Here is a 20,138-nt window from a genome sequence, read left to right as displayed (position 1 = left end):
TTCTTTGTGATTATGCTTTAAGCTATAAACCTGTCAGCTAGTTTGACATTTAACCTTACCTCTCTTGGAGAAGTGCATGTGTTGTTGTATAAGGTATTATAGCTGAATTAGGGGTTCCAGGCTGTTGGATGTTAAGTCTTCAAGTTGTTCTATGGGTTTGCAGCTATGCGTCGTTGTTGCCGGTACCACCGACCTGAGCAGCAGTTGCGAGAGACGCATCCTAAAAACCTTAACTAACATCTGACTTTCTCTCCAGCCACAGATAGGATCCTCCATGTTTGCGCCGCTCTCCTGCCTTCCCAGCCAAACTTTACCGCCACTCAAGATCCCTGAACAATGTTACTACCGTCCATCCTGGGCGCTTTTGCCCAAAATGGAGCATTTTACACCCATCATGCATCTACAGAATGCTGCGTTCACCAAGGACGGATACACGTAAGAAGCCTAAAGATTTTGAGAGCCAATTTCTGAGAACAATTGAAACCATTTACATAAAATTTATAAAAAAAGAAAGAAACCCTTCCTTTTTGCTCAGTGTCTGATGTTAAATCAGACAAAATAATTCAGGTTTTAGGTCTGTTAGGATTACCAAAATCATATATTTACTCGTCTTCAGGTGTAATGGTCAGGCACAACACTCATCTGAGTGGGTGTCTGGTTCACTTTACAAAATAGATGTTATGGGGAAAAAAAATAATGTGGAAAGATTGTAGCAACATCCCAAAGACCAGGAAACCAGAAAAATCTTGGACATAAGTGAGATCTGCCAAAAGAATAATGACCTTAAACAAATCACCAAGTCAATTACAAAGTGGGTCAACGTTTTGAAGTAACCATCTCAAAGTCCTGATCTCCCTACTGAGAATGATTGGCCAGAGATGAAAAGGTCAACATACACATACTCATTTAATTACACCAATTCTGTCTGACCAAATGGGCCAGAATTTGTGAAATGATACCCAAAAAGTCTTAGTCCCAGGTTATATTTTAAATACAATTCCACCAAATATGAAGAAAGTTTATGTAAATTTCAATCTGGGGAGAATTTCTAAACCATTCTCTCTCAGCTTTCTGGCATTTAGCAGCAAGAAATTGTTTTGGTAATCCTAAATTGCAGAAGATTTGTCAGATTTGATACAGAATTGAGAAGAATAAAGATAATCTGTCTCTTTTTGTGCAAAGCATGTAAGTATGTGGTTGCAGCTAAAGTTGCACAAGCATATATAGACCCGTGTGACTTTTCGTAGCTATCATGCAGATGGTTCACTGTTTGCTTCCTCTGATGTGTGTTTTCCAGGAACACTCCCAGTGTTAACACCCTCACAGACCAAGACTATGTCCAGATGAGTGTCAACACTGCCTCTGTTAGCACCACTACCGGCATCCTTCCCTCACCGGCAACGCCACGCTTCTCCGTGCCAACCCCACGGACTCCACGTACACCGAGGGGAATCAACACTGCCAGCTCAGGGCAGGGCTCGGTGAAGCAGGATGGCACTGAGCTCAGCTCACCAGCCTCCACCCCCTCCACCAGCCTGCCTCTTAGCTCTGTGGAGCATTTAGCTAGACCGGGGCCCCCGATCCCTGAGGCCCACAGCCTCTATGTAGTCCTTCTGCTCTCAGACTCCGTCCTCAGTGTCTTTAAGGATCGTAACTTTGACAGCTGCTGCATCTGCGCGTGCAACATGAACGTCAAGGGCGCAGACGTCGGGGTGTACATCCCAGACTCCACTTGCGAAGATCAGTACCGCTGCATGTGTGGCTTCAGTGCCATCGTGAACCGGCGGCTGGCTCACGGCACCGGTCTCTTCCTGGAGGATGAGCTCGACATATTTGGTCGGACTTCTGAAGGAGGCAGAGCTGCCGAGCGGAGGCTCGCTCTTTGTCGCCGGGACCCGACGATGGGAGACTCCAGAGCTAAGCAGTCCCAGGACGCTGGTCCTGGCTCTCCGTCGGTCATGGTTGTCATTCAGGAGCAGTGCTCCCAGCCAATTTCCTGTCTGACTTCATTGCACCTTCCAATTAATTCGTCTTGTCACGGCCGCAAGGGAGCGCTCCTCCAGAGCTGGATGTCTGAAAAGCAGTGGGCAGACGCGAGTGACGCTTGTGTGGACTGTTTCAATGCTTTTGAGCAGGGGCTGCAGTATGTGGACAACCCTACAGGAGGGAAAGTCGACCTCACCGTCGTGAGAAGCACTGCTATTCATTCCTGGCCTCACACAAATGGTAAGGAGAGTGATTAATTTAGTCTTATATTAGTAATGTAATAATTTAGTGCATTCCGTTAAAGTAGATGTATTGATTGGTGTAAATTTATTTACAAGAGTTTCTTTTCATATATGATCAACTGTGTGAGTGTGCATAATGTATAGGTGTGTATGTATGTTTGCATGTGTAAATGCGTAGATTCATCCTAGGGTTAATGTGTATTTGCTCGTCACAGCGTTTGTCTGGAATGAGTCAATGAAATCAATGTTAATATGTTTTTGCATCTTTTCATGAGCCTTCTTCTGTCTGTGTGTGTTTGCACTTTCCAAAGTGGTGGACATGAGCAGGTTGTCGTCTCAGGATATGGTTCGAATGCTGCTGTCCATGCAGCCCTTCCTGCAGGATGCCATCCAAAAGAAGAGGACAGGACGGACCTGGGAAAACATCCAGCACGTTCAGGGTCCGCTCACCTGGCAGCAGTTCCACAAGATGGCTGGAAGAGGCTCCTACGGTGAATTCACACCTCTTTTCTACACCTTTTTACTGCCAGGGTTCTCAAACGTCAGTCCTTGAGAACCACTCTCTTGAAGCTTTACACTCAGACGTGTTCCAACACTTTGCCCAGCTCTCTACAGAATTTGATAACATGTTGAGAAGGTAATTCAACCAGCGTAGATCAGATGTGCTGGAACACCCAACCCTGCAATTGAAGGACAGTTGGAGACCACTCTTGTAAAAGTGACCTTGAAACCGATATAATAATCTGTATCCATCTCAGGTTCGGAGGAGTCACCAGAGCCCCTGCCAATCCCGACAGTGCTATTAGGCTACGACCGAGAACGAGACTTCTTGGCGTTGTCGCCCCTGGCTTTGCCTTTCTGGGAAAAGTTGCTGCTGGAACCATACGGAGGACAGAGGGACGTGGCGTACGTGGTGGTGTGTCCTAATAGCACCTCGCTGCTCGCGGCATCACAGGCGTTCTTCCAGGAGCTCAGTGCTGTTTACGAGGTAACAATTAGAAGCATCAGCAACCCTAAGAGTGATGATCACACCAGTGTAGTATCACAACCCAGTCAAAGTTTATACTCAAATCCAGTGAGAATTTGTATCAAAACTTCAAAAATGCTGCCTGTCTAATCTGTCTGCACTTTGGCCATTTTGCAAAGACTGGCAAAACTCTTCAGTCTTTGTAAATATGAACATTCTGTTTGTAGTGCCAATTCACCACTAATGTTGTATTAAGCACTTCATAGTGCAAACAAAAATGTTCAAGGAGTTTAAATGCTTTTCAATGCACTGTATCAACAAGGTATTTATCTAACGTGAAAACTAATCGTTCTGCAGACGTGCCGTCTCGGAAAGCATCGCCCTTTGTCCAAGGTATCCAAGGACGGCCTTGTCCAAGTTGGGCAGGAAGTGGAGCCAGAAAAGCTGGAGGAGCTGAATGTCGATCAGTGGCTGAGTGGACAGTGGGCTGGACAGCAGCACAGCGACAATATAAGCAAACTAAAACTATATGCTTATGCCTTGAAGCAGCAACTAGGTGAGAATTATTTTCTTGTCTCTTCCATTTTGTTTCTATCAATATAATATAATATATATAATAAACCGTATATATATATTTTTTTTCTCTTCTTTAAGGCCCTCAGCTTGCAGCCCTGACTTTAGACAGCAGTCTTCTGTTGCCTCCCAAACCGCAGCCTCCTGTAAACAACACGTCCTCCTCTGGACAGCCTCAGACTTGGAGTGCTGACGGAGAGCAAGCTTCGGGTGCTGTCAGTGCATCAAATGCGTCAACCCCGGGTGGAGCTCTCTCAAGTCAGCCTGGAGAGATAGCCCAAGGGGGATCCAGCGATCCAAAGGGCCAGCCTAGTTCCACACCAGCAGCGAACACACCAGCGGATACTCCTGAACTGTAAGAAGACAGAGAGTCAGAGCATTTGCTGCGATTTAAATTATGTTTGAACAAGAGCAAGTGTTCTCCAGCTTCATGCCTCTTTTGCTCCCTCTCTGCAGCTCCTCGGAGCAGACGCGAATCGGCATCCCCACTGAGGCTGACTCAGCAGACAGCATTGCAAACCCACCAGCAGTCGTTGTTTATGTTGTCGACGCTTTTCTCAGTTCAAGTGGAATGAGACATGAAGGGGGAGAGGAGGACGAAGAGGAGGGTGAAGAAGTGGAGTCAGGAAGCATTTGGCTTCTCGGGCTTCTCCGCTGCTACACAGAAATGCTGCAAAACTTGCCTGAGACTATGAGACCGGCACTGGTACTACAGGTAGGAACATATTTTGATTTGCAGTACGGCAGTTCTGAATTAAAGGCGCGCGTTGTGATGGTTTGTTTGCGTCCTGTGCCTGTGTTTCAGGTGGTGCCGTGCCAGTATCTCCTCCAGCCAGCGAGCGGAGAAAGCCGCTTGTACCTGCAGCACCTGCGCTCCATGGCCTTCTCTTGCTATTCACAGTGCAGACGGTTGCTGCCCCAGCAAACGTATATCAAGTCGCTTACTGGTTTCGGCCCAGTGTCCACTGTCAGTTCGGTTCTGAAGAGCCCCGAGGTCTGCATGAGAATTTAACTTGATTTAAGCTAACTTTTCTCTTATTCTTGTACCAACATTTTAATATGTATTACTCATATTTCTGTTTTCAACTTTTTTCTTATAGTATCCTAGACCACTCCAGCTTTATTCGCCACCCTTCATACTCGGGCCGAGCCGTCCAAAGCATCCAGAACCAGGAGAGATATGGGCCGAGGTCCCACCCAAATTCAACGTGCTCTTTGTAGGATACTGCCTGTCTCATGACCAACGCTGGATCCTGGTGTCGTGCACGGACCAGCAGGGGGAGCTCCTGGAGACCTGCGTTATTAACGTCGACGTTCCCAATAGGTAAGCTGTGGTTGTCTGCAGTGGCGGTCCTTGTTTGCCTGTTGCCCCTGGCAACCCCCTCTTTCTGCACCCAATCTTATATATTTATGTATTCAGTGGGCAAAATAAGAATTGATTACGTCAAAGTTTTTGTATTTCAACCTTTTTCCTTTGACCTCTCACACCGCATGTCAGTAATGACCAAAGTAAAACACATTTACAGGAAATTAAAGCAAATGAATCCACAAGATGAATTATAGGTACAATGTTGGACTATGTGTTGAACACACTGTACAAAAGTTTTGGGGTTTTTGTGAAACGACTTGCAGGCCGACCTTGAATGAAGAAACTAGTCACAGTTGTCCTGGTGTGACTTTGATCAAATTTTTCACTTCTTTTAAGATTCTGGGTGCCGATTCAATGCAGTCCATATAATTATTTTCTTTCCATAGACTTTCAATTGGAAACAAGTTAGTTAATAGACATTGTTAGACTTTTACTTACTTTATATCAATTAAGAGTTACTTATCATGCTTTTGAGACTAGAAATCCACACTTTTTTTCATCTTCAAGAATCTACAAGTACATTTATCCGTTCATTCTTTCTTCAGCTCTATGAAGTCTGACAGTACCAGTCGTTCCCTCCTGCATATTTTCTTGCTAATTTTTAAGTGTTCTGCTTGTTTTTCTGGGGTTGATGTACAGAACCACTCATCCAACCAGGGCAGCTTTGCTCTCATCTGACCACATCATATTCTTCAAGTATTTCATTCGCTTGACAAAATGTTTTGAAGCAAACCTTAAACAGGCTGCAGCATCTGGTTTTTTTCTGCACTTGAGTGTTTTTGCAGTGTTTGTGCATAGAGGACATTGTGGTTTAGTGCATTACTTACTGTTTTTATGGAAAGACTGTTTTTGTTATTTCCAGGTTTTCAGAATCTCTCTGCAACATAACTGTTACATCCATAACTATTTTAATTATTCTTCAGAAATCCTATGAGTCCCAACAGGCTATTGCTAGTTTATGGTGAAATTATGTTCTTTCTACTTCCAGACTGTGGCTTAAGCAGAACGCACTGTGAAACATTCCAGTTTATAAATATAGCTATAATCATTGCCAGTAGTTAAGTCTTTGCAGCATTGTTGATGTTTTTTGCAAAACTCTCTTTGCTTTTACAAACTGCACCACTCTTTTCAACACTTTAAAATTGGGAGACTTTTTTTTTTAAGTTTCAGAATAGAGATTTTACAAATCAGAATCTCTGCACATCATAGAATAGTCCTGTGTAGCTTTGATGAGTCCAGATATTATGACTTTATATCAAATGCAGAGAAATCAATGAGAATTATTGTTAATGTTTATGCTGCTCTTGATGACATGTCAAACTAATGTAACTAATGTGAGTAATTTTCTATATCTACATTTTCTTCACTACAGAACGAGGCGTCCCAAAGTATCAGCACGGAAGATGGGACTGCAGAAAGTGTGGGAGTGGTGCATTGGCATCATTCAGATGACCTCCCTACCTTGGAGGATTGTTATAGGTCGGTTAGGCAGATTGGGTCATGGGGAGCTTAAAGGTGAGTAAGTGATCAGAACGAAATGTTTTTTCTGATAAGTTTTGGCTAGTGAAAAATGACTTTATACCCATCTGGATTAACTAGTTTTAATACCAAAAGGTATATATGTAAGTTCTGCCTTTTGAATATAACATTTTACATTATTAGCATCTAAATCAATTGAAAAATGCAATAATGGGACATTTACACCCTATTTGGTTTTCTATTATAGAAAAGAGATTTCTTTCTTTCCTTCTGTACTTGTTTATATATTTCTTTTTTCTTCTTTCTGTTTCTATTTTTACCATTTTTAAATGTAGCATTACTAGACATTTGTGGAAAAATATCTTCAATAAAGTCATAGTGAATTATTTCAAACTTTCAATAATGAACAGAGAATAAAAAATAAATAAAAAATACGGATGAGAAAATTGCAATGTTCCATGAAAAACTATAGGAAACCTGCTCAGTCTCTCCAAGTGCATCTTTGATACTAGAGGCCATTTGGCTTTCTCGATGTAAGATGATATTATAGAATATAAGGGGAGGAAAAGACTTCTCACTCAGTTTATCTTCCAACTAGACTGGAGTTCACTCCTCGGGGAGCATTCCCTCCAATCAATTGGACGGCAGCTGAGGGAGGCTTGTCGTGTGTGTGGGATCTCAGCTGCTGATTCTCCCTCCATCCTCAGTGCCTGCTTGGTTGCCATGGAGCCCCAGGGCTCATTTGTGATCATGCCAGGTATGTAGGAACTGCACAATAAATGCTCCTTTTTTTCATTGTAACTAAGAAATCCAGGAAGCTTTAATAGTGAACGTAAAGTATAAATTGTATTCAGTTCCAAGTTAAACTTTTTTTTTTTCTTAATTGTACCACAGAATCTTTGTTTTTATGTTTGATTTTAATGCTGAATTTTGTGAGGGTGAAGTCCCTCTATAGAGGGATCGTTTCATTTGTGGCATTGCTCTTGTGCAATTATTAACTGTGCAAATATGCACAAAAAAATCACTATCATATTTCCTTTTTTTTCTCTGCATCTAGATGCGGTGACCATGGGCTCTGTGTTTGGACGCAGCAATGCTTTAAACCTACAGACGTCGCAGCTGAACACCCCTCAGGATGCTTCCTGCACACATATCTTAGTCTTCCCAACTTCTGCCACCACCCAGCTGGCTCCCAGCTCCTACCCCACTGAAGACAATAATGGTAATGAAATATAGTGATGTAAATCGTGTAAAATGTGACTGAAGCAGGGATTAATCTAAGCTCCTATAGAGTGATTTACATTCTGACACTTGAAATCATGTCTGCTGTTTGTTTCTTTCTTCAGATGACATGTTCCCTGATCTTCCCTTCCCTGATGAACTGGAAAACGATATCGGCCATGACATGATGCTGATCACATCTCTTCACTCGCCGCCCAACACCTCTCCTGTGCCCTCGCCTGGGTCACCATCAGGCCATCATTTTCACCATACCAGGGTGAGTCAGGGATCAGTTATGCAAATAACATTTAAGTGAATAGAAATTGTACATGATCCCTAGAGAAAAAAAAAAACAAAACATAAATTATTGCCAACTAAAAATAAATAAGTTAGAAGTCTTTTCATGTGCTTTTTTTTTAACTCTTTAATGGGCTGTATTACATTGTCTTGGAGCATATATTGATTAAAAATGTCATTTGGAATTAGTTTAAATCTTCAAAGTCGACTTGTTTATTTTGTGTAGCAATAGTTCAATTACATGCACACAGAGGAAACCACAATTCAAATTTACCCTGGAGGTTTTGGAGATTTTCCTTATACACACCTGCTACATTTGTAAACACAAACTGCGTAAATTCAAGTGAGTGTATTTTAAAGCCTCTGCATCTGCACTGTAAAGATTAAAATTCGTGGTAGTTTTGTTAGAAACATAAACCCTCAGTTTAATAGCAAAAGCTTACAAAAGCAGGCCGTGACATCACCAATGGATAAGTCACGGAAGAGCCGAATGAAGGTCCTGATTTTTCTGGTTCTGCTTTGTGTCTGTAGAGCCAGGGAGAGCGCCTGCTGTCCAGGGACAACCCTCCAGAGGAGCTGAAGCAGCAGCCGCTGGCTCTGGGCTACTACGTCTCCACCGCTCAGGCAAACGGACTTCCTCACTGGTTCTGGGCGTCCTGCCCACAAGCTGAGAGCCAGTGTCCGCTCTTCCTTAAGGTAGTGAAATCGTAACGTGTGAGCTTTTACATGGTCTCCCTGTGAGTGCGCCGGTTCTCCCCGGTTGCTCTGGCTTTATTTCTCTACATGCAGGAAATTAAAACAATTTTAAATGTTTGAAAACATTTGAATCAGCATTTCACACTGCAGTTTGTTTCTTCCCTCTAGGCGTCTCTCCACCACCACATCTCGATAGCTCAGTCAGATGAGATCCCGTCTGATAAGACCAAGCGGACCCCTCACCCCTTAGACTCAAAGACCACCTCTGACGTCTTAAGGTGAATACATATGACCAACCAGCACTGTCTAGATTTTTAAACTATGAAATAAACCTTAACATTGTCAGAATTTCGTATACTTCTAATGATAAAAAACTGAATATTTCTCTTGCAGGTTTGTGTTGGAACAGTACAACGCCCTCTCCTGGCTGACATGCACACCTGCCACACAAGACCGTCAGTCCTGCCTGCCTGTCCATCTTGCCGTCCTGGTCCAGATGTACAACGCCATTCTGAACATACTGTAGCTTTGTGGACTAATGGGAGACTACAGTTTTTTTTTGTGTGCCTCTTTATGACCACCAGAGGGCGCCAGTGCTCCTCTGTTGCTTTGAAGTAGATGTGGATTTCATGGGCAGGGCTGAAACGTGGAGAAGTGAGGTCAGTAGTGACTCTGTGATGGTGGCGTGCAAAGAGCAAAACGGATGGCTCCAAATATGCTCACCTCCCCCCCCCCAAAAAAAGCATCCAAGGAATGGAGTTCTGGCTGTGAATTCAGAAAGAAAGAGCAGGACAACGTAACTCCACACTGCGCAACCAGCAGATTGCATGACAACACAAACACATGGATTTGTTTCGTCGGCGGCGTTTCCAAAGTTCTACGGTTCTGCACTGGACTTGCAGCTGGTCGCGGAAACTTTATTTTTGCCTGAGGGGTGTTGGGGGAGGGGGGAGCGTTTTGACCCCACTTTTTTCCTCACTTTCTAAAGTGTTGCAGATACACACGCAATGGAAACTATTTGACAAAAAAAAGATGTGTTATTTATATTGTAAGGCATACATTTACAAAGAATTGAGACTTATTTTTTAATATTTAAAAACAATGAGAGAAAGAAACAAAGCCTTTTTTTCCCCCGAAGTGACTGTTAATTGTCATGGGATGCGAAATGAAATGTCAATTTAATGCAATTGTAAAAATGCCATATTTATACAGATTATATCATGTCTTAGAATTTGATATATATGAATCTAAATAAATATATATAAATGTAAATACAAAAATATATATTACCTCTCGCAAACAGGCACTTAACAATGGGGACGGGGGTGGGCAAAGCCGACCCTTTGGAAGTGCGCACACTTATGATGCATTTTTGTCCTTTTTCTTTTTATTTTCTGAACTTACGGACATTTTTTTATTTAATGAGTTTAACTTAAATTGATGCAGAAAATACAGTATGCTGTATATTTATAAGGTATTCATATTCAGCCAAAAAAATAAATGACAAAACTTGAAATAGGAAGTAAAATTCGCTGATAGTTCATATTGATCGGATATTTTAAGAGTGACCCATTTATTTCATTGGCTTTCCTAGATGATGTCAAGCAAACCATCGAAAAGGCTCAGTTTCTTCCGCCTCCCTCGGTCTGCTATTTGTTAGAGTCTAAGCATGTTTGTATATACACATTTCAGATTTTTGGGGGGGTTATTTTTGCTATTTTTTTTCAGAGCTGTACATTTCATGATGGTTGGTTTATTTTAAAGTAATTCATATCATTTTTATGATTGTTTTTTTTTTTTCCCGCCGTGAGTTTTTTGAGATGCATAATGTGCAGAAAGTCATTGAATTCCAGCCAGTTGCCAAGTAAGTGTACACACATGTACAGACAAGTGCAAAAATTTGTTACATCTGTCATCACTTTGAATATTAAACAGATTACCTTTAGTGGAAGTGATCTGTTACTTTTACACTCTTTTTTTAGTAAATTATTAAAACTCTTGAGAATGATGCTGTGTTCAGTGCTTCTTTTTAAGGTGACTTTTTTTCTGTTTTTCACTTTGAAATCCAGATGTTCAGGTGTTGGATCATATATGATCAAATGTTGCTGCAGAAAAAAAGGGAATTTATTCAATATTCCAGTTTTTTAAGGTTTTATTGGCTCTAGTGGCCTTTATTTGACAGGAAAGTCAGTAATGAGAGATGGGGAAGGATGTGTGGTAAAGGTCACCAAGCCAGGAATTGAACCTGTGACAGCCATGTTGAGAACTAAGGCCTCCATACATGGGTTGTGCTTAACCCCTGGACCACCACAGAACACCCAGTTATTTTTGTTAATGTAAGCAACCCTATAGAAGAGGGTTCTTAGCCTTGATTTATAAGAACTCAGCGTTTCAGCATTTTCTCAGTTTTCTGGATGTTTATTCCAGATTAGAGGAGCATAAAAACTGAAAGCTTCTCCATGTTTGGTTCTGGTTCTGGGAACCAGAGTAGTTTCGAACCAGAACACCCGAGTGGTCTGGAAGGTTGACATAACGATAAAAGTGCTTGATACCAGAAATTTCCATACACCAAATAAAAAGACGTGTACACCTTTCTTTCTCAGTGTCTGAAGTTACGTCAGACCACACATCTCTTGCATTTGGTCAGTTAGAATTAACACATTTATTTCTATTCGTCATGCCATGATGAAGTATTTTTTAATGTCTCATTAATTAGAACTTTGTGTACTGGATGATTACTTAGTAACAGTCCTGCACAAAAAGTTCTTTATCTGAATTTTAGTACCTTGGTGATCAACTTTAATTTTTTATCAGAACTTTATGTACTAGATGATTACTCTGTAATCATCTGGTACATCTGGTTCTCATTACTGTCCTCTTTTCAAACAATGATGAAAAGTTTAAGTGATGAAGTCACGGCTTTGGAAACTCCTGATAGGCCAACTGACACATTTGAGTTAATTGGCGACACACCTCAGGGTTTATTTTAAGGTGCCCACCCTTAGACACACTTCCTTCCAGTTTGATATGATGGGAATTTGAAAACAAACCGTCAATATGAGGAAGACATATTTGTGTTTAGCTCATCATGGGGAAGAATTTTCGGATGCTTGAAGGTGACGCATTCATTTGTTCTAACAATTATATGCGAGTCTAGACATGATGGGAACATCCGACCATCGACCTGCTCAGGAAGGCGCTAGACTTATTTTGTTCGAAATGCGCTAATCTAACTCCGAACAAAAGCCAAAGATCTTGTGAGGATGCTGGCTGACGCTGGTGAGACGGTGTTATTACTCTGAAAGAAAATTAAAATGGCAGATTGCAGTTTGCCAAAGCATGCAGGGACAAAAACCTTCTCCTTTTTGGGAGAAATATCCTGTGATCTGATGCAGAACTGTTTGGCCATGACGAGCATCGCTGTATTTGTAGGGAACATTGTGAACACCATCCCAACCGTGAAGGACGGGGGTGACAGCGTCTTGTTGTGGGACCGTTTTACTGCAGGAAGAACTGGAGCACTTCATAAAGAAGACCACATTTCAATGTGGAAATATTGAAGCAACATCTAAAGATATTAGCCAGCCAGTTAAAGCTTGGGCTTCAGATTGGTCTTCCAAGTTAACAGTGCCCCTAAACATACAGCCAAAGTGGTTAAAAGTAGCTTGAGAACAAAACATCGATATTTTGGAGTGGTCATCAAAAAGCCCTGGTCTCAGTCCTGTGGAGAATTTGTGGGTAGATTTGGAAAGCTGTGTGTGAGCAAGACGACTAGCAAACCTGGCTCAGCTACACCAGTATGTGACAAGAACGGGCCAGAACTTCATGGGCATAAAACATTTTTCATACAGGCAACAGGCAATGCTACCAAACTCTGAGGAAACGTATGTAAACTTTAGATTTTTTTTAAAGAAATTAATAAATAAATCTGACACATTCCATCTCTCAAATTTGTGACATTTATCAAATAGAAATAGTTGTTGTAATTATAACCGACATAAAACAAGAAACTTTTTACCTGACCTATTGTCAGACAGTAAAAAACTAAATTAAAAATTAAAAAATCTGCAAGTGTCTTTTTATTCGGCGTGTGTATACTTCTGGTTTAAACCTTATATTATTAGGGCCTGTTACCAATTTGCCTCTTTTTTTTTGTTTGTGTAAAACGTTGGGATGCAGAAACAACCTTTGCAAAAGACCAGCATTTACTGAAAGCTTGTTAGAGCAAATAAAATTGATGAATGCTACTGCTGAGGAACTCTTCCAACTGTCGGTCTTTCTTGTTCAGCAGGATATTAACACGCAGCTGGCTCACCTCAGGAGCTGATGAAATGCCTTCTGATTCAGCTCCCACAGATCAGCGTGCAAGCTGCTTGATAATAAGGGGAAATGTGCATCATAAAAGCAAACTTGCAGGAAGCTGCACGTTGCAGTAAAACTAAAATACTGACAGCCAAAATGTCCTCTGTGGGTAAAATCGGAATAGGTACAAAATAGGAAATGAGGTAAGAGTATGTGGCCTGTTATGTGTAAGAATAATTTTGTGTGTGCATGTATGTGAGCACGGCACGCACATACATGTTGGACTGTGTTATGAACTGGTTTATTGTGCAAATGTAATGTTTCTAAATGATGTCCTCCTAAAAGAAGGTAAGAGCTGTGTTCCCTTTGTGTGATGCAGCAGGGAAGAATATTTAAGGATGAGTGGGAGCAAAAAAAAAAAAAAAATCACTTGTTAAAAGGGTTTTATTTGTCCATCAGGGTCACGCAGAATCACTGAGTGAACACTGTGTCTCTAAGCCACCTTAAAAAAGCTTAGCGGACAACAAAACCAGACAAAAAACTATGTCTTTGAGGGACTGGGCAGCTCGAGGACACTGTGACTGAAAAGGATTGGCTAGCTGTGGAGTAAAAGCCACTGAAGAGTCACTTGTTGTGGTGGGCCTGTCTAATGGCCATCACAACTGAAGGAAGTGGACTCTTTAATTGACTGCAATGTGTTTTCCACAGATAACCTATTAGACCACGGCCATTCACCTGTAATGTGGCTTGCCAAGTGCTGTTTTGCTGCCAAATGGCCTACAGACTGGACAATTTAGGCCAAGGGCCGCCTTGACATAGCATTGGAAACACAATTAGAAGTCAATTATATTTTACAAGTGCGTCTCTCCTGCCAACAGTGCACTACCTTAGACGTCAAGGTTCTTCAGGAAAAAAAATAAATAAATAAAAAATCTTGGATCAATAGATTCAACTCGGTGTCCACAATGTGGCTCAGCAAAGAGGGAAGGCAGAATTAATTTCTCCTTGAAGACATTTGAGATTTGAATAGAAGCTTTAGTGTTACGGGCAATACATTTTAATGAGTGCCTAAAATAATACTTGACAAATCTCAACAAGGTGCACCTCCCTAAGCTGACAGATATTGCTGAATATTAAAGAAAATGCATGAAATGAAATGAGGAACCCTGAAAGATACAAGAACTGGTCTGTAAAACTGCCTCAAAGGACAGCAGCTTTCATGATTTTAAGATAAAAGCATGAAACACTTCCTGTGTATAGACAGTTAGATTTGGGATACTGCCTACAGGTCTGGCATAGGATATGTGACACAGCATGGGTTCCTCTAAACATTATCCATTATGTGATACAAAGGGCAAAACAACATGGGACTGATTATAATTTATTTTTTCTTTATCTTTATGGTTCTGTCCGCCCAAAATAGGGGGTATAAATGACCTGATCGTTGAGGAAACTTCTTTTGTAGGAAGTTGCGTGTTCATATTCATGTTCAAAAAGAAGTCTCCATTTTTTTTTTTAATCACCATATAGCGTTTAGAATCTGTCTTTACACCTGATCTTTACTGATTTGGGATTTCAACCATTAATGTCTTCCTGATACTTTGTAAAATGAAATCCATGAGAAAAATCTTCAGTGAGGAAAATATCCAATTTATTCCCTCTGTCTCCATCAGATACACTGAACACAGCTGATTAGTTTATGTGTCCCTGCTGTCATCTGGATTTTGGATGCTGAGTTGGGAGTTTAAATAATATTTTAAAATATTGCCATTTGCAGTAATAGTTAATGTCACTGAAAGCTATTCTATATCTGCAACCGCTGGAAGAGCGTGTCTCTCAAAATAAACTTAAGTATTTGCACAAAAGAAACAACTGGTAAAAAAATAAATAAATAAATAATAATGGTCAAATGAGGAACCGGCAACTAAAAGGTCACTATAAATGGAATGTGTTTCTGTGACTAGCAAACTAGACTCAGTTCTATTTTCAAATTATTCCCATTGAGCTTGAGAAGCTCTAATATCCCATCTCAACCCTGTTGCTTACAACTTCAATTCCACCATTATTTTATGCTAGATCTATTAAACATAAAATTCTTTGGCTCATGATCTGCTTGGTGCATCATCCTGAATTCAAATGTAAAAAAAATAAATAAAATAAAATAATAATGGTAATGTAATTATTAGATGTTAAATGTTTTCCTTATGAACAGAGCAAGCAATTAAGGCAAGACATGATATGTTTAAGGGGATCCTCCTCACTCACTGTTCAAAATAGATCAAGTAGATGCTTAGAGCCAGTTTCTAAATGTGGCTGATGTGTGTCTAACTTCTGGAAAAATACTTACTCTATAAAACACTTGTATTAATTTGTTTGTCTATGGGTATTTTTATAGGTAAAATCTTTGATTTTTACACGTATGTATGAGTTGGAAAACAGGACAAATACAAAACTTAAATTTATGCACATTTATTGACTTGCATTCACGAATGTAGATGTCTACGCATGCATTTTTAATTGACAGTAGTCTTACCTTACACATAATGCCTTGTGTTTCCATAGCAACTAAACAAACAAGAACCTGACACAGGTTGTTTGACATCATCATGTCATCCATCTTCTCATCGATGATGTCATAAAGGTTCAAAAGATTATTATTATCATTTGGAATACAAGAATTCTCAGTTTGCTTTTCAACTTCGTTGGAGCTACAGCACTTTTACAACAGGATCAGCGATTTTAGAAAGGATTTCAATTTCAGCAAAAATGTTTCTGACTATTGGTTGGGGCCTTGGTTATCTGGCCACAAAGGGTCTTGGAAAATTATTTGGACATAATATTGCACAAGAAGAAGAAGAAGAAGAAGACACCGACACAGATGAGAGTTTTGAGAATGGCTTTGATGAACAATCCGAAGAGGGCAAGAGGTGGAAATACTTTGGTTTTGAGGAGCTTATTCCTCAAGAACCTGAGGAACAGCCTGTTTCTGAAGAGGAAAGCAGCATGGATGCTGCCTCAGATGTTGCCAGTATCACTTCAGGGGTCTTGCAACTTATTCCTCAAGAACCTGAGGAAGAACCGGTTTCTGAAGAGGAAATTAGCATGGACGCTACCACAGAAGTTGCCAGTACCACTTCAGGGGTCTTGACAGATTTGACAGTCAAGACTCCTGAAGATACTATTGCTTTGAATAGCAACAATTTTTTTGATCATGTGTTGGACCTCCTCTGGGAAACTGACTCTGGCGACACAGACACAGACACAGACGATAGTGGAAGTGTTGATGTTCCCCTGGAAGAAATGCATCTGGCTGTTGACGCGAACTGGGACAGCAAGCAAAATGACCCAGATCATTTTTCTGGCATGGAAGCTGAAGATATGGACGTTTCCAAGAAGAAAGTCCATTTTGAAAACTCACATGCTGAGAATGTTGTGGAACATTTGGAAGTCTATCCTGAGCATATTCTTCCAAAAATATGGTCTTCTGAAGAAGAATACGCAGAAGATGACATTGAGTTCTCAGAGAATTTTGACAGGAGGGATTTTTCCAGTCAGTCTCTGAGCATAACTCCTCCGACGTATTCGTCACATTTTGATAAAATTTCTGTGTGTTCTACTTCAGTAGAAACTTTTTCGGAAGAAAGCTCAAAAAGTGACATTCAAACTGTGCCACAACATAGAGACAGCATGGATGTAAACGAAATGGATATTTCTTTTATGGAAGTTCGTTGTGACAGCAGAAATGCCAGAAAAGTGACGTCACAAGTTTCCAAGTGGTTTCGCCAGCTAGGGAATAGGTTGGCTAAACTCCGACCAAGGAGGAATAAATAACTATTCTCTTTCATGGCGAAGAAAAGTTTGAGGAGGTCATTGATGACCTGATTTCACCTCTGGAAGAACTTCAAACACATTTGGGAGGAAGTGGATGGAACATGGCCTGCACAGAGTTGTTCCCCAACTCCATTGTCAATGCGGCTTATCGGAGTTGTGGCCACAAGGTTTCCAGTGCCTGTTTTGGTGTGCTTCAAGGGTGGACTATGACACCCTGGAAGCAGCTAATGAGTACTGGCAGTCCAAGAGGCATGCAGCTCGGGTGGTCGCTAAGGCAAAATCTCGGGTGTGGGAGAAGTTCACAGAGGCCATGGCAGAGTAGTTCGAAGACCTCCTCAATCCTACCATCACATCTTCCACTGAGGAAACGAAACCTGGGGACTTTGGATCAGGGTCTGCTGAATTGACCATGGTGAAAGGCACAGAGAAGGAGTAAGCATACTTTTTGCCTCCCATCTTTGTGCCTGTATGTTGGGATTCAATCCAGTGAAGAGGGTAGCTTCCTTCCACCTACTTGTAGGGGGACGGGTTCTGACTGTTGTCTGTACTTACTGTATGTGACAAGCAACAGTTCAGATTGGCCACCTTTTTTGGAGTTGTTGGAGGGGTGCTGGAGAGTGTCCCTCCTAGAGACTTCCTTACTCTGCTGGAGGATTTCAATGCTCACATGGACAATTACAGTGAGACCTGCAGCCTTGTGGTTGAGAGGATCGGCCACTCTGATCTAAACCTGAGTAGTGTACTGTTATTGGACTTCTGTGCTCATCATGGATTGTCCATAACGTACACCTTGTTCAAGCATAAGAGTGTCCATATGTGCTTGTAGCACCAGGACACCCTGGCCACAGTTCTATGGTAGACTTTGTTGTTTTCCCATCTAATATGTGGCTGCATGTATTGGACTCTTGGGTGAAGACAGGGGCAGAGCTGTCCACTGACCACTCCCTGGTTGTAAGTTGACTTTGATGATGGGGAAGGATGCCAGTCCAACCAGAAAGGCACAAAAGTGTTGTGAGGATCCTGGCAGAGTCACCTGTGAAACAGAGCTTCAAATTTCACCTCTGGAAGAACATCAAACACATTTCGGAGAAAGTGGCCCGCACTGAGTCATTCCCCAACTCCATTGTCAATGTGGCTTATCGGAGTTGTGGCCACAAGGTTTCCAGTGCCTGTTTTGGGGACAACCCTAGAATCAGCTTGTGGGTACCAGAAGGGAGAAATGCTATCAAGCCAAAGATGGAGACCTATCAGAACTTTTTGGCCTGGGACACCCTGGAAGCAGCTTATGGGTAATGGGGTATTGGCAGTCTAAGTGGCATGCAGCTTGGGTGGTCGCTAAGGTAAAAACTCGGGTGTGAGAGAAGTTCACAGAGGCCATGGAGAACCTTGGATCGGGCAGAGTAGTTTGAAGACCTCCTCAATCCCACCATCATATTTTCCACTGAGGAAGCAAAACCGGGAGACTTTGGATCAGGCTCTGCTGAGTTGACCATGGTGAGAGGCGCAGAGAAGGAGTAAGCATCCTTTTTGCCACCCATCTTTGTGCCTGTATGTTGGGATTCAATCCAGTGAAGAGGGTAGCTTCCTTTCACCTACTTGTAGGGGGGCGGGTTCTCACTGTTGTCTGTACTTATGTGATAGGCAGCAGTTCAGATTGGCCACCTTTTGTGTAGTTGTTGGAGGGGTGCTGGAGAGTGTCCCTCCTAGAGACTTCCTTGTTCTACTGGGGGATTTCAATGCAATGCTCACATGAGCAATTACAGTGAGACCTGGAGCCTTGTGGTAGAGAGGATCGGCCACTCTGATCTAAACCTGAGTAGTGTACTGTTATTGGACTTCTGTGCTCATCATGGATTGTCCATAATGTACACCTTGTTCAAGCATAAGGGTATCCATATGTGTTCATAACAGCAGGACACTGCATTTCTATGGCAGACTTTGTTGTTTTCCCATTTAATCTGTGGCTGCATGTCTTGGACTGTTGGGTGAAGACAGGGGCAGAGCTGTCCACTGAACGAATGGTCAGTGGAGTGACCGAATGGTCAGTGGACAGCTCTGCCCCTGTCTTCACCCAACAGTCCAAGACATGCAGCCACAGATTAGATGGGAAAACAACAAAGTCTACCATAGAAATGTGGCCAGGGTGTCCTGGTGCTACGTGCACATATGGACACCCTTATGCTTGAACAAGGTGTACATTATGGACAATCTATGATGAGCACAGAAGTCCAACAACAGTACACTACTCAGGTTTAGATCAGAGTGGCCGATCCTCTCAACCACAAGCCTCCAGGTCTCACTGTAATTTCCCATGTGAGCATTGAAATCCCCCAGCAGAACAAGGAAGTCTCTAGGAGGGACACTCTCCAGCACCCCTCCAACAACTACACAAAAGGTGGCCAATCTGAACTGCTGCCTATCACATAAGTACAGACAACAGTCAGAACCCGACCCCCTACAAGTAGGTGGAAGGAAGCTACCCTCTTTACTGGAGTGAATCCCAACATACAGGCACAAAGATGGGAGGCAAAAGGATGCTCACTCCTTCTCTGCGCCTCTCACCATGGTCAACTCAGCAGAGCCTGATCCAAAGTCTCCCGGTTTCGCTTCCTCAGTTGAAGATGTGGTGGTGGGATTGAGGAGGTCTTCGAACTACTCTGCCCGATCCAAGGTTCTCCATGGCCTCTGTGAACTTCTCCCAAAACCGAGTTTTTGCGCTAGCAACCACCCGAGCACTCAGATTACCCATCCTTTTTGGAAACCTTGGAGGGGGTACTGGAGGGTTCTGTGGTGTTCTGTTGTTGAACTTCTGTGCTTGTCATGGATTGTCCTTAACGAACACCATGTTCAGGTATAAGGGTGTCCATATGTGCATTTGGCACCAGGACACCCCTAAGCCGCAGTTCGATGATCAACGTTGTCATCATTTTGTTGGATCTGCGACCGTATGTCTTGGACACTTGGGTGAAGAGAGGGGCGGATCTATCCACTGACCACTACCTTGTGGTGAGTTGGCTCCGGTGGTGGGCGAGGATGACGGTCAGACCTGGCAGGCCCAAATGTGTTGTGAGGGTCTGTTGGGAACGTCTGGCAAAGTCTCAGAGATAATAGGTACACCCTTTCGTCAAATTTGACAGGTGGGCGTGGCTTCTGGTGGGAGAGGGGCTCAGTGGGG

General features: G+C 42.2%; 1 protein-coding gene and 1 long non-coding RNA gene across 3 annotated transcripts in view; one reads left to right on the top strand and one right to left on the bottom strand.

Annotated features, from left to right (window-relative positions):
- Positions 1–10,838, top strand: part of LOC103149633 (mediator complex subunit 13L) — a 93,503-nt gene extending 82,665 nt beyond the window's left edge. For both annotated transcript variants that reach the window (XM_007568903.2, XM_007568896.2), the window contains exons 16-31: positions 257–435; positions 1,298–2,226; positions 2,540–2,719; positions 2,987–3,216; positions 3,553–3,751; positions 3,850–4,123; positions 4,225–4,483; positions 4,574–4,762; positions 4,869–5,092; positions 6,510–6,652; positions 7,215–7,373; positions 7,674–7,838; positions 7,963–8,114; positions 8,666–8,830; positions 8,999–9,108; positions 9,224–10,838. In XM_007568903.2, coding sequence (XP_007568965.1) covers positions 257–435; positions 1,298–2,226; positions 2,540–2,719; positions 2,987–3,216; positions 3,553–3,751; positions 3,850–4,123; positions 4,225–4,483; positions 4,574–4,762; positions 4,869–5,092; positions 6,510–6,652; positions 7,215–7,373; positions 7,674–7,838; positions 7,963–8,114; positions 8,666–8,830; positions 8,999–9,108; positions 9,224–9,356 — 3,690 coding nt within the window. In that variant the 3' untranslated portion in view covers positions 9,357–10,838. The remainder of the gene's footprint in view (positions 1–256; positions 436–1,297; positions 2,227–2,539; positions 2,720–2,986; positions 3,217–3,552; positions 3,752–3,849; positions 4,124–4,224; positions 4,484–4,573; positions 4,763–4,868; positions 5,093–6,509; positions 6,653–7,214; positions 7,374–7,673; positions 7,839–7,962; positions 8,115–8,665; positions 8,831–8,998; positions 9,109–9,223) is intronic.
- Positions 10,839–15,585: 4,747 nt separating this feature from the next.
- LOC107838281 (uncharacterized) lies at positions 15,586–16,370 on the bottom strand. The gene is made up of 2 exons (XR_001664340.1): positions 16,200–16,370; positions 15,586–16,100 (listed from the first exon to the last, which is right to left on the bottom strand). It is a non-coding gene; the product is annotated as an uncharacterized LOC107838281 (long non-coding RNA).
- Positions 16,371–20,138: the final 3,768 nt, after the last annotated feature.

The sequence above is a fragment of the Poecilia formosa genome, unplaced genomic scaffold, assembly GCF_000485575.1.
Source record: "Poecilia formosa unplaced genomic scaffold, Poecilia_formosa-5.1.2 Scaffold6, whole genome shotgun sequence".
Lineage (NCBI taxonomy): Eukaryota > Metazoa > Chordata > Actinopteri > Cyprinodontiformes > Poeciliidae > Poecilia > Poecilia formosa.
This window is presented reverse-complemented; position numbering and strand designations above follow the sequence as displayed.